Source organism: Barbus barbus (genome assembly GCF_936440315.1).
Source record: "Barbus barbus genome assembly, chromosome: 27".
Taxonomy (NCBI): domain Eukaryota; kingdom Metazoa; phylum Chordata; class Actinopteri; order Cypriniformes; family Cyprinidae; genus Barbus; species Barbus barbus.
Genome location: NC_136755.1, coordinates 2,024,778 through 2,039,904, shown reverse-complemented (window position 1 = coordinate 2,039,904; position 15,127 = coordinate 2,024,778). Strand labels below are relative to the sequence as shown.

The window sequence follows — 15,127 nt, the reverse complement described above, 5'->3', positions numbered from 1 at the left end:
AGGTGGAGGGGGACAGCCTACAGTCCAACCTTTCTTGCGGGAAAGAAAGCACTACTCCAATCGTGAATCTTCAGGGGTCTTCTCGGCGAGAAGAACACCAGATCGCTAACAGACTCCACTCCAAGGCAAGAGCTCGCCTCGTAGAGAGGGATTTGGCCTGAGTGAAAGTGCCTTCCACTGCCGGTGGACAAAACACTCAAGTCTGCCGCATCTCATCCAGGAACCACACATGGAGGTTCCAAGATCTGGATGCGAGTGCTAGATGGTGCCGGACCCCAGAGCGATGCGCCAGGAGGGGCTGTCACGAGGAGCATGAGTTCCGAAAACCAGGTCTGGATGGGCCAAACGGCGCAACCGGCAGGACCTGTTCCTCGTCCTCCCTGAACTTGCACAGTGTCTGTGAGTGAAGGCTCATTGGGGGAAGGCCAGCTGTGCGCCAGTGCTTCCATGCCGAGGGGGCCTCGGTCAAGGAGTCATACAACTGGCTGTGGGAGGACTCATGGGAGGCAACCAGGTTTACCCAAGCTTCCCCAAATTGACTCCAGAACAGTCGGATTGTCTCGGGATGGAGTTGCCATTCTCCGGGAATGTGAGCTGTCGTGAGAGCACATCGGCTGCACGATTGAGCACCTGTCTTGGGTACGATGAAGTAACCCCTACTTCTTCTCGGCTGGAGGGACCGGCCCGATTGCATCCTTTGCCAGGAGGACAGCAATCTCCTCGTGCAAGACAGGTGCGTCTCGGACTGCCACCGAAGTTTCGAACACCGCTGAATTTGGGAGGTTGCCTGGTGAACTGAATCGCATAGCCGAGTCGGATTGTGCGAATGACCCAGCGGGATGGGTTGGGCAGCGCAAGCCACACCCCCAAACTCCATACAAGTGGCACCAAAGGAACAATCGATGTACAGGGTGGTGCAGCGGGGGGGGGGGGGGGGGGGTCGAGCTGGATAACACAGAAAGCACCGCATTCTGACTGACCACAGCAGAACTCCCCTTGTCCCCAGAGGGACTGGCCAGAGATGCATGGAGAGGCATTGCGTCTTCCAACCGCAGTCTCTTGGTAAGAGTGGCAAGAGTGTGGCGTCATGGGCGAGAGTGAGGAGGCAGTGCATCGCACACTGTCAGCCCGTGAGCCTGAGAACCCGGAGGAAAAGGAAATTGCTCTTTCTTTGACTATGTGGTTACCGCTGGCCCTTGAGCCAGCAGCAGAACAGAATAAATGATTCTCCACCCGAACCTCCTCTGGGGGAAGGAGTGGTGCTGTCCTTGCCGTCTCCTGAGAAAGAGCAGCTTCCCACATCTCCGGGTTGCCCGTGTCAGAGCCGCTTTCCTGCAAGAGGCTCGACGCGCCTGCCTAGGTGATGATTCAGCACGGGGCAGAGCAGCCCACAGCGACGAGCAGTCTGGGGGCTGGCCCGCGACGGAGCGGTGGCAGACGGTGCATCACGCCGGGGCAAGATGTGTTGGCCCCAGTCTGCTTCTGTACTGCTGAGAACTGAGAACTGCTGGGCACAGTTCTTGACAGTGTCGCCAAACAATGCAGCCTGGGAGACGGGAGTGTATAGAAAGCTGTTTCCAACATTGATAATAAATCAGCATATAAGAATGATTTCTGAAGGATCATGTGACACTGAAGACTGGAGTAATGATGCTGAAAATGTAGCTTTCACTGCATCGTGATGCGCTGCGATAGCAGCCACATATGTTTTGAAGGTGGAGGGGGACAGCCTACAGTCCAACCTTTCTTGCGGGAAAGAAAGCACTACTCCAATCGTGAATCTTCAGGGGTCTTCTCGGCGAGAAGAACACCAGATCGCTAACAGACTCCACTCCAAGGCAAGAGCTCGCCTCGTAGAGAGGGATTTGGCCTGAGTGAAAGTGCCTTCCACTGCCGGTGGACAAAACACTCAAGTCTGCCGCATCTCATCCAGGAACCACACATGGAGGTTCCAAGATCTGGATGCGAGTGCTAGATGGTGCCGGACCCCAGAGCGATGCGCCAGGAGGGGCTGTCACGAGGAGCATGAGTTCCGAAAACCAGGTCTGGATGGGCCAAACGGCGCAACCGGCAGGACCTGTTCCTCGTCCTCCCTGAACTTGCACAGTGTCTGTGAGTGAAGGCTCATTGGGGGAAGGCCAGCTGTGCGCCAGTGCGTCCATGCCGAGGAGGCCTCGGTCAGGGAGTCATACAACTGGCTGTGGGAGGACTCATGGGAGGCAACCAGGTTTACCCAAGCTTCCCCAAATTGACTCCAGAACAGTCGGATTGTCTCGGGATGGAGTCGCCATTCTCCGGGAATGTGAGCTGTCGTGAGAGCACATCGGCTGCACGATTGAGCACCTGTCTTGGGTACGATGAAGTAACCCCTACTTCTTCTCGGCTGGAGGGACCGGCCCGATTGCATCCTTTGCCAGGAGGATAGCAATCTCCTCGTGCAAGACAGGTGTGTCTCGGACTGCCACCGAAGTTTCGAACACCGCTGAATTTGGGAGGTTGCCTGGTGAACGGAATCGCATAGCCGAGTCGGATTGTGCGAATGACCCAGCGGGATGGGTTGGGCAGCGCAAGCCACACCCCCAAACTCCATACAAGTGGCACCAAAGGAACAATCGATGTACAGGGTGGTGCAGCGGAGGGGGGGGGGGGGTCGAGCTGGATAACACAGAAAGCACCGCATTCTGACTGACCACAGCAGAACTCCCCTTGTCCCCAGAGGGACTGGCCAGAGATGCATGGAGCGGCATTGCGTCTTCCAACCGCAGTCTCTTGGCCGCTGGCAAGTCCCAATACTTTTGGCAATATAGTGTATGTATGTTCAGAGCTTGACATTAACACCTCCAACCCTCCAAAAGCGGGTGGATTTCAGCAGTGGTGTCTTACACAGTCACTCCCACTTTGGCGGGCTGAATTTTATGTACTTTAACAGAGCTCAACATTAAGACAAGTGTTTGTTTGAAGGGGCAAGTGAAAGAGAAATCAAAACAAATGAACACAGCGGCACACAGAAGAAACATACTACTAACTACTAAAACTACTAAAAAAGGTAGTTTTTATATTTATAACATAAAATATAGCCTAGTTACGCAACATGACATGACCAAGAAAGTGCATTTTTCCTTAAAACCGGTTAAATATTAGACATTTGTTTTATGCAAGAGTTCAAACGAGTAGTTAATATTAAATGACCTACATTTTAGACACGTTGTCAATGTTGACTGTTTTTGCTCGATTTGGTTAACAAAAACAGTTCCAAACAAAGATCACAGCACAGCTGCGCATCTCTGAGCAACGCACCTTTCCTTACTGAATGATTAATGATTAAATAACCCAGTCATAAAGACAGGCACTTGCTTCATTCTAGAACGAATCAGCCGTCTAAAACAAATAGTTTATATTAATGACTCAATGACTCACTCTTTAAGACAGACACGTGCTGCCACCTACTGGTGATTTATTTTCAAATGTAAAAGTAGCCTATCATTGAATTTTTTTCAAACATTTTATATTTGTATATTTAAAAAAATACTTAGGCTCATAACATTTATGCAGATGTAACTTTGCATTGTTAATGCATTTCAAAATCATTAAGCTCTCTGTGTAAATGCATCTAAATGCCATTAACCTATAGTGTCTAATTATAATAACTGAAATTATTAATAAAAGTAAGAATTTGATATGAAAGATGACACAAACATTTAATAAGGTTAGTAATAAAACTGCCATTTATACAGACAAAAAATAACCTCGAAATCAATTTAAGTCAATTTCAGTATGCAGTAAATTTAATCATATAAAACGTAATTTCCTTAGCAACAAAATTTTATGAAAAAAAAGTTAATGTTAAGCCCTGCGTATGTTAGCTTAGGAAGTAATTTCTGCTGGCATGATTTTCTGTCATTTTGCATTGATAAAAGCTATGGATGATTATATCTTTCCTTTTCTAACTTTAAGCACAGATATGCCACGCTTAGCGGTGATGTTTGCCTGAACAGCAGCGAGGAGTGTTTAAACACGGCTTAAATCTGGATCAGGGCTAATTATCCTCACTCTCAGTCTGAGAGAAGTTCCTCATTATTACACATGACTGGTTCCCGACATGCTTTTAGTAAGCAACAGAAAAGAAGCCGCGCTCTCTCAGATTAGGTCAAAGCTCCAATTATGCCGTAAAATATTCAAATCTCGTCCTTCAGTGATTGAGGAGTTCACAGGCGGGTGAGAGAGATATAGCTGCGCTTCCATCCTACAATGAATAATGCTTTATTGACAGTGATGATTATGAGAAATGACCCTGGCAGCTTTAAAGATAAAATAAAACAGTGCTGATATGTGGCCTTCGGTTCAAGGAGGTGGTTTTGAGATGACTGGATATTAGCTGCATAGGCAGCATGTGCTCTTTTACATCATTGTTAGCACGGTTTGTGTGATCGATGCCGCTGCGCTCGTTCTAACATCGCCAGCTTATTTTCTAATGTCGCAAGTTGTCTAATTTGTTAGGATAAATGTAGCTAAATGAAATTAGAATTCCCTGGCCACTTCCTTGTTTGGTTCTATTGAATTATGACCGTGTAGTAATTGACTGAGATTGGAAGGGAAATCAAACAGCGTCGACTTTGCCCCGGGGAGGAAGAAGACAAGTAGGTTTAATATCAAAGTCTGGCCACTTGTCTTTCTGCGGTTAGTTTGCCAATCATTGGTGAGGTCTCTCAGCGAAATGTGCCGCCACTCTCTTAGAGTGATTTAATGGCAGCTGTGATGTGCTTTTCTCTGAAGCAGAGATCATATTTACTGATCTGAGCCCGAGACAATAGATCCACGCAGAGCATCTCACAGCCTGCGGCTTTCAGTCCAGACCATAGGAAACCATTCTCTTTGATGAATAAGGCTAGTGACAGAATCGAACCCGGGGCCAGCAGGAATGATCCTGGCTATTTCTTTTTGGGATATCTCAGAATTGACAGAAAGCGATCATTTTAAACATCATATGATTTTTCAAATAAAGTCATGGCCAAAAATATCGGCACCATTGGTAAATATGATCAAAGAAGGCTGTGAAATTTTATCTGCATTGTTAATACTTTTATTTAAAAAATTCACAAAAATCTAACCTTTCATTGTATAATAACAATTTAAAATGGGCGGGAAATATCATTATGAAATAAATGTTTTTTCTCTAATACACATTGGCCACAATTAACAGCACCCTTTTATTCAATACTTTTTGAATCCTCCATTTGCCAGTTTAACAGCTCTAAATTTTCTCCTATAATGCCTGATGAGGTTAGAGAACACCTGACAAGAGATCAGAGACCATTCCTTCATCCAGAATCACTCCAGATCCTTCAGATTCCATGTTGGTGCTTCTTCTCTTCAGTTCACCTCACTCATTTTCTACAGGGTTCAGGTCAGAGGACTGGAATGGCCATAGCAGAAGCTTGCTTTTGTGCTCAGTGACCCATTTTTGTGTTGTTTTTGAGGTTTGTGTTTGGATTATTGTCCGGTTGGAAGATCCAAACATGGCCCATTATATGATTTCTTACAGAGTCAGTCACTTATTGAATTTTTTATCTGTTGGTATTTGATAGAATCCATGATGCCATGTGTCTAAACAAGATGTCCAGGACCTCCAGCAGAAATATAGGCCCACAACATCAAAAATACAGCAGTATAAATGAATTAAGGGAATTTGGGCTTTGTTTTCCCTCCTATTTATATTTCTGTGAAACAGGAAGCCATTGCTGGATAATTTCATGTTAATAATCACCCTGGAGTGCTCAGAATTGTGCATATGAATGGGAATATACTTCAGAGATATTTTACTAAATTAAACTAGATATTTTTTTAATTTCTAGGGGTGCCAATAATTGTGTCCAATGTGTGTTTGAGAAAAAACATTTATTTCATAATGATATTTGCCCCCATTTTAAATTCTTATTATCCAATGAAAGGTTAGATTTTTGTGAATTTTAAATTTTATATTAACAATGCAGATTAATTTTCACAGCTTTCTTTGATAATATTTGCCAATATTTTTGGCCATGACTGTTTATTTAGAATGCTAGTTTATGTGCAATTTACAGTTTTTCTCAATCGATTTGACACATTTCTCAAACTCAGGTCACTGTTCTCAGAACAGTTAACACAGTGAGCTGAACACTTTGTAATTGTCCTAAACAGATTGTACGTTTTCATTCATTTCATACAAATTACAAAACATGCAAATAATTTTCTCAAAACGATGTGCACAAAACTCTCAAATGTTTTCACAATCGTTAATACAACCAACCAATACTTTAAAATATCTGAAAAAAGGTTTTACACAAATCACAAACATTTATGAACCATTTGTCCAAACACAACAAACAAAACTCTGTAATTTGTCATTCTATCAAATGAACATGGTATATTTTCCATTTGCCCTTAACTGATAACTACTTGCTTAATTATACACACAACTCAGAAAAATTGCTTTAGAGTAATAATAAAGGGGAAAGTATACAAAGAGCAAGAATGAATATGCAAAAAAAAAATTATAATAAAATAAAAAATTATAATTATAATAAAAGAAAAGAAAAGAAAAGAAATAAAAGAACAAATTAAAATAGAATTATATATTACTTCTATATATACAGATATATATATATATATATATATACAGTATCTCACAGAAGTGAGTACACCCCTCACATTTTTGTAAATATTTTATTATATTTTTCATTTGACAACAATGAAGAAATTATACTTTGCTACAATTTAAAGTAGTGAGTGTACAGCTTGTATAACAGTGTAAATTTGCTGTCCACTCAAAATAACTCAACACAAAGCCATTAATGTCTAAACCGCTGCCCACAAAAGTGAGTACACTCCTAAGTGAAAATGTCCAAATTGGGCCCAAAGTGTCAATATTTTGTGTGGCCAGCATTATTTTCCAGCACTGCCTTAACCCTCTTGGGCATGGAGTTCACCAGAGCTTTACAGGTTGCCACTGGAGTCCTCTTCTTCACTGGAGCTGGTGGATGTTAGAGACCTTGCGCTCCTCCACCTTCTGTTTGAGAATGCCCCACAGATGCTCAATAGGGTTTAGGTCTGGAGACATGCTTGGCAGTCTATCTCCTTTACCCTCAGCTTCTTTAGCAAGGCAGCGGTCGTCTTGGAGGTGTGTTTGGGGTCGTTATCATGTTGGAATACTGCCCTGCGGCGCAGTCTGTGCTTCAGTATGTCACAGTAGTACATGTTGGCATTCATGGTTCCCTCAGTGAACTGTAGCTCCCCAGTGCCTGCAGCACTCATGCAGCCCCAGACCATGACACTCCCACCACCATGCTTGACTGTAGGCAAGACACATTTGTCTTTGTACTCCTCACCTTATTTGAAACAAATAAGTTTATCTTAGTCTCATCAGACCACAAGACATGGTTGCAGTAATCCATGTCCTTAGTCTGCTTGTCTTCAGCAAACTGTTTGCGGTCTTTATTGTGCATCATCTTTAGAAGAGGCTTCCTTCTTGGACGACAGCCATGCAGACCAATTTGATGCAGTGTGCGGCGTATAGTCTGAGCACTGACAGGCTGACCCCCCACCCCTTCAACCTCTGCAGCAATTTTGGCATACGTCTTTTTCCCAAACACAACCTCTGGATATGACACTGAGCACGTGCACTCAACTTCTTTGGTCGACCATGGCGAGGCCTGTTCTGAGTGGAACCTGTCCTGTTAAACCGCTGTATGGTCTTGGCCAACGTGCTGCAGCTCAGTTTCAGGGTCTTGGCAATCTTCATATAGCCTACACCATCTTTATGTAGAGCAACAATTGTTTTTTCCAGATCCTCAGAGAGTTATTTGCCATGAGGTGCCATGTTGAACTTCCAGTGGCCAGTATGAGAGAGTGAGACCAAATTTAACACACCTGCTTCCCATTCACACCTGAGACCTTGTAACACTAACTAGTCACATGACACCGGGGAGAGAAAATGGCTAATTGGGCCCAATTTGGACATTTTCACTTAGGGGCGTACTCAGTTGTGTGGCCAGCGGTTTAGACATTAATGGCTGTGTGTTGAGTTATTTTGAGGGGACAGCAAATTTACACTGTTATACAAGCTGTACACTCACTACTTTACATTGTCGCAAAGTGTCATTTCTTCAGTGTTGTCACATGAAAAGATTAAAAAAAATATTTACAAAAATGTGAGGGGTGAACTCACTTCTGTGAGATACTGTATATATATATATATATATATATATATATATATGTGTGTGTGTGTGTGTGTTCAAATAAATATTTTAAACATGAGTTTAAATATAGTTAAAATATGCTTCAAAATATATTTGCAACAAATGTTCTACCAATATATTTTTTGTATATTTTTGAATATCCCCTCATATGACTATAAAATGCTTTGGGTGTACAGCAATGCACAATGAAAGTGCTATATAAATGCCTCATTCATTCATTCATATTGAAAATATAAATATATATGTATAAATAAAAATATATATTTTGTGCTATATATTTCAATCCAAGAAATGTATGTCACATTTGAAGAAAAACTTTATTTGTTGTCTGTAATATGCATGAACATATAACACATTTGAATAAAATTCTATTAAAATATATTCCTTCCACATTTGCATTTACTCTTAATGTAGGCTACTATAAGATTGGAAATGTATTTTATTGCCCCTGAAATACATTTTGCAAAACATTTTGATATATGAGGGTTGAAACTAAATATTTAAACTAAATATATTCTATTTCTAAAATATATTTAATTGAGCTTCACTATTTGCCATATAATTAAAACACATTTCGGTCACAAAAAAATAAATAAATAATATATATTGGTGGCATGGGGCATTTCTCACCACAATTCTTGTTATTTAATTAAATATTTTTGTGTTTTTTTCTACTGTAACAATTGTAAGTAATAATAACATTGCAAACAATAAATGTTTAAGTGCTCAAGAGCATTATTCCTCTGCCTCTCTTTCTGTTGATGTTACTGCTGTGTGAACATGGGAGGTCTGGAGGAGTGAGACTGCTGATCTGAAACAGATGGGCTGTTTAATGTAAACTCTTGGAAAACAAACACATTAGCATCAGCTGCTCTCAAAGCAGACGCTCCTCAGAGTCAGTCGTGCCTTACTCAATCTGTAGCTCATCTTAGAGTATTGAGTATCTTTTGAGGATTCTAGGTCTTAGCCAAAGACATTGACAACCACAACCCATAAACATGTATGTTTTGAAGTGATGCATGTTTAGACAGAAGATTTAGTTTTAACTCTGTGTGTGTGTGTCTTCTGCAGAACTCCAGTGCGGATCACCGCGTGCGTCTGGATCTGGGTCTCTGGGACAAGTTCAGTGAACTGGCCACTAAGTGCATTATTAAAATCGTGGAATTTGCCAAACGAGTTCCTGGTTTCACTGGACTCACAATCGCCGATCAGATCACACTGCTCAAAGCCGCCTGCCTCGACATATTGGTAAGTGCGTGTGTGTGCGTGTGTGCATGTATGTATGCGCGTGTGTGTGAGTGTGTATGTATCTGCGTGCGTGTGTGGCTAGAGAGTCGGACTTGTAACCCGAAGGTCGTGGGTTTGAGTCTCAGGTCTGGCAGGGATTGTAGGCGGGGAGTGAATAACCAACACTCTCTCCACCCTCAATACCATGACGGAGGTGAGACCCTTGAGCAAGGCACCGAAGGCAGCGCTTGCAGGCTCCCCACCTGATCCCTGAAGGAAGTAGTGGGAACCTTGGGCACATAGCCGGGCCGGGGCCACAGGGTTATATGGGAGTCAGCTGGCCCAAACTCTAGGCATGAATCGTCGACTGAAATTGCATGCAGGCCCCCTACCCTCTTGATGGAAATCAATGCAAGCAGGAGCAGAGTCTTCATTGAAAGAAACTTCAGCTAAACTGTCTGCAAAGGCTCAAATGGGCCCTGCTGTAGTGCTCTAAGCTCTAGCGACAGGTCCCAAGAGGGTAGGCCGTGGAGGATTTAACCTTCTCGCCCCCTAAGGAACCTGATGACCAAGTCATGCTTCCCCAAAGACTTCCCTTTCACGGGGTCGTGGTTGGCAGCAATCGCAGCCACATAGACTTTAAGGGTGGAGGGAGACAGCCTTCGCTCCAGCCCTTGCTGCAAAAAGGACAGCATGACTTTGATCGGGCACTTCAGGGGGTCTTCTCGGTGAGAAGAGCACCATTCGACGAACAGGTTCCGCTTCAAGGCGTAAGCATGTCTTATAATGATGGTGTCAACTACCTCTTGGGGTAGGTCATCTAGAACCTCCGCGTCCCATCCAGAGACCAGACATGAAGTTTCCAGAGGTCTGGACATGGGTGCCATAAGGTGCCCCGTCTCTGAGTCAGTAGATCCTTCCTCAGAGGAATCTGCCAAGGAGGGGCTGTCTCAAGGAGCATTAGTTCTGGGAACCCAGTCCGAGGGGGCCAGTACCGTGCCACGAGCAGGACCTGCTCCTCGTCCTCCCTGATCTGTGTCTGTGCGAGAAGGCTCACTGGGGGAAACGCATACTTGCGAAGGCCCCGCGGCCAGCTGTGTGCCAGTGCGTCCGTACAGAGTGTTCCCTCGGGCAAGGAGTAAAACAACTGGCAATGAGAGGTCTCAAGAGAAGCAAACAGGTCTACCTGAGTGAGTCTGAAACTTCTTCAATCAGCTGGACCGTCTGGGGATGGAGTCTCCACTCTCCAAGGAGCACAGCTCGTGACAGCTCGTTGGCTGCCTGGTTGAGCAAGCCCAGAATGTGAATGGCACGAAGCGACCTCCAGAGGAGGAGGTGGCGGGCGAGTTGCGACATGCGATGGAAGCGTAGACCACCTTGTCGGTTGATATATGCAAAGGTCGCATTGTTGTCCATGCGGACCAGTACGTGCTTGCCTCGTAAGTGCGTCTTGAGACGGTTCAAGGCCAGGCGTACTGCCAGCAACTCTAGGCAATTGATGAGCCTGTGCAGTGACTTGACCTGTTCCAGGGGCACTCCTGCCCGGAGAAACGAGAGGTCTGACCACGGGGTGAAGGTTTGGCGGCAGGCCGGTGTGACTCTGACCCGGTGAGTGCCGCGTTGCCCCACCCACCTCGGGACTCGGCCATGAAACCAGTGTTGAAGCGGTCTCATATGAAGCAGCCCCAGCGGTGTGACTGCCGCTGCAGCGGCCATAAGCCCCGTCCTGCTCTTGAACGTATTCAAGCAGTTCAACACCGACTGAGCACGTTCCTGCGTGAGGTGTGCTGTCTGATCGACCGAATCCAACTTCATACTGAGAAAAGAGATCCTCTGCGTCGGGGAGAGTTTGCTCTTTTCCCAGTTGACCCGAAGGCCCAACTGGCCGAGGTGCCAGAGCACCAGGTCCCTGTGTTCGCACAACTGGTCCTGAGACTGAGCCAGTATGAGCCAGTCATCGAGGTAGTTGAGAATGCGAATGCCCTGTTCTCTCAGGGGAACAAGGGCTGCCGCCGCAACTTTCGTGAAGACACGGGGCGACAGGGACAGCCCGAAGGGCAGGACCTTGTACTGATATGCCTGTCCTTCGAACGCAATCCGCAGGAATGGCCTGTGGTGTGGAAGGATCGTCACATGGAAGTACGCGTCCTTCAGGTCGATCGCTGCAAACCAATCTCTGGGACGGACGCACCCGAAGATGCATTTCTGCGTGAGCATCTTGAACGGAACCTTGTGAAGGACCCGGTTCAAGACACGCAGATCCAAGATTGGTCTCAACCCACCACCTTTCTTGGGCACAATGAAGTAAGGTTTGTAAAACCCTGTCTTCATATCGGCTGGAGGGACCATGTCATTCGCCAGTAGGACAGTGATCTCCCCACACAAGACATGAGCATCTGCTGCCTTCACTGCTGTAAGGTGGATGCCCCTGAACTTGGGAGGACGCCGGGCGAACTGAATCGCATAGCCGAGTCAGATGGTCCACAGGAACCATCGAGACGGGCTGAGTAGCGCTACCAGGCACCTAGACACCGTACAAGCGGGACTAGCAGGACCACCGACTTACCCACGGTGGGGCAGCGAGGTGGAACGCAGGGGCCCGGCCCATGGCGGACCAAAGAGGGGTCTGAGTGTGCGGTGCAACGCTTACCTGGTTCCACAGTTTGGCAGAGGTTGCGTGAGTAGGGCCTTTGATGACGCTCTCGAACCGCCCACTGCTGCCTGCTGGCGAGAGAGGGGGATGAGTGTGGACTGTCTGTGACTCTCCATACCCTCTTGGGACCCAGAGGCAGAGACAACCGCTTCTTGCCGAGATTTTTTTTAAACAAATTATTCTCCACCCGGTCCTCCTCCGGGGGAGGGAGAGATGCATCCACCATCTCCCGAAGCAGTCCTCTCTCTCTCTGGGTCGCCTGTCCCAGAGAGCCTCTTGCTCTCCCACTCACCACCAGGTTTGACGGGGCCAGAACGGACGGGGCGGCCTGCCTACACCCAGCTCAACGGCACCACTTCTGGAGGCTGCTGCAGATGGCAGCAGGATGTGTTGGATCTCCTCAGTCTGCTCCTGTGCAGCCGAGAACTGCTGGGACATGTTCTCGACTGTGTCGCCGAAGAAGCCAGTCTAGAACACAGGGACCTTGAGGAACCAAACTTTGTCAGCATCCCCATGTCGACCAGACACAGCCAGAGGTGACGCTCCTGGACAACAAGTGTGGACATCACACGACCCAGAGACCAAGTAGTGACCTTCGTCGCTCGTAGCATGAGGTCAGTAGTGGCACGAAGCTCTTTCAGAACTTCCGGATCGTGACGAACCCCGTGCATGTCCTTCAGTTTTTTTAGCCTGAAGAACCTGCGGTAACGCCGTAGCGTAAGGTGGAGGCAGCTTCTCCACAGGCCACATAAGCATCGCTGGACAGACCAGAAGAGTACCTACAGGCCTGGAAGAGGAGGCAAGGTGAAGGCAGTATTAGGACACAACTGCATCGCAACCGACCGTTCCACCGGTAGGACCCCCGTATACGCCCTAGCTGCACCACCATCGAGGGTGGTGAGGGAGGAGGAGCTAGCAGGTCAGGTTCTGGCAGTAAAAGGTGCCGTCCACGACCTGGTAAGCTCCCCATGCACCTCTGGGAAGAGAAGCACCGGGGCAGGGTGCTGAGAACCAGTGCAAGCTACCCTGAGAAACCAGTCATCCAACCTCGAGAGCCCGGGACATGGTGGAGAGCGGCCCGGGAAATCATAGCCATTATTTCTGGATTCAACTCAGGCATTGCTACTGCCGGAACAGCAGCGCAGCCGAATCTTCTTCCCCAGAAAGCTCCGGCTCACCCTCCGATGCAGTGATCGACATCCGGTCGCCGGGAGGAGCGCCAAGGATACTGCTGGTATGCCCCTTGTAGAACTTTGTCGAAACAAGAACACACACACACAACTATTAACAGGACAGCACATTCCGGAGAAATTTGCTCTTTTCACTATCTGTGGCCGTAAAATTAATTAACGACCAGCACCGCGCCCAAGCATCCTGCTCTGCTCTCCTTAACGTCTCACGAGACCCCTAAAACAAAGGATATGTGTGTGGAAAAATCTGGAACGTATTTAAAACAGGATTTCACAGTTGTTTCTTATCACTTAATCATAATTCAACCAGAAACAGGACGAAGACCTTGGCATCTGGAAAGGCTCCAGCACAGACCCCCCCTGATATCTCCTGACCATTAACGCATAAATTCAATGATTGTGTCAACCAGGAGAGATGTTTTATGATGAGACTGGGCGTTGAAGTCTCACAGATACATGCCCAACGGGACACTCATGACCCCTGGACAACTCTCCTCCTCACATTCCAAAGGAAATGTGCCTTTTCTTCTTATTAACAGACAAAGAGACTCAAGTCTTTTGCTTAAAGATTCCAAAAAGAACAAATTATAATTGTTCCTACTATTAAAGCAATATACTCAAAAGCAATATATACAATATATTTACAATATATATTCAGGTTGTATTTCATTAAATTAAGCTTGCTGTCTTATTGGAATCTATGGTACTGTTGTAATTTTTTGATGTCTAATTTTTCTCGATCACTATTGTTTAGTTTCACATGCTTGGTGTGATCATTTAGAATTTAGGATCGTTTAATCTATGCCTTAACCTTGTAATAGATCAAATTGATATATGTACTTTGGGTATGCAAAATACTTGGTGTTTGATTTCGAATGAAAGCTAGTTGCGTCAGCAATAATTTGGTGTAGATGAAAATCAGAGGTGGGAAGTAACGAGTTACATTTACTTCGTTATATTTACTTGAGTACATTTTTTGGGTAACTAATACTTTTAGAGTATATTTTAAAATGGGTACTTTTACTCTTACTCAAGTATATTTTTAGAGAAAAAACTGTACTTTTACTTCGTTACTGTGGGCGACTCTCCTCTCGTTACTGTATCTTAATGCAATCCAAGTTAAAAATGCTTCAGTTTATTCCAAACGCGCCGTCTACTTTTCTCTGGGCAATGAACGATGCCCATTCGCGAATGATTCATTCTTTTGAGTCGATTCTGTTTAAAGGCTTTATCAAACCTGTTGGCAAACCAGTGAATCGGTTCGCGAATCAGTTTGAATGATTCGTTCAGTTCCCTGCGGCACGCGCTGAGTCTCTGAAGCGGTTCTCACTCAGATAACAGAGAGTTTAAGAACATCAAGAGCGCTGAAGACGTGGCTTTGGATCTACAGTCAGTTGAAAGCAAATCTGCAAAGGCTTGTTTGCTAGAGCTATATAAAGATCTTTATTAGATGAACACCGTGTGTGCTGTCTACTGTTCCACAGGTATAGGCCACGATACCACTATGACATTACCAGTTTGTTGTACAGGTACCTTACATTAAATACAATGTATAATTTATACATTAAATAAGCTGTCACAGAGTATGAAATGAACACCCGCGGAACCCGCGTTAGCTCTGCGCAGCGGCGCGCGGCCTGTTCTAGACACAATTAATATTCATATTTTTACTATATTTACGCTTGCAAAAATACAGGCTACATTTGTTTACATTTTGCAGAACAGAAGATCCGTCAATATGCATTTGTTTTGTTATGTTCAGAGCAGTCATGTGAGGTGTTTTCAGAGGTTTCAGTGTCATAGGTTATAGGATAATACATAAT

General features: G+C 45.5%; 1 protein-coding gene across 1 annotated transcript in view; it reads left to right on the top strand.

Moving 5' to 3' along the window:
- The window catches only part of LOC306847267 (retinoic acid receptor beta-like), a gene marked incomplete at both ends in the record, with an annotated part of 157,519 nt that overhangs the window by 127,571 nt on the left and 14,821 nt on the right, over positions 1–15,127 (top strand). Inside the window, one exon of the mRNA XM_079381115.1 lies at positions 9,306–9,482. Coding sequence (XP_079237241.1) covers positions 9,306–9,482 — 177 coding nt within the window. The remainder of the gene's footprint in view (positions 1–9,305; positions 9,483–15,127) is intronic.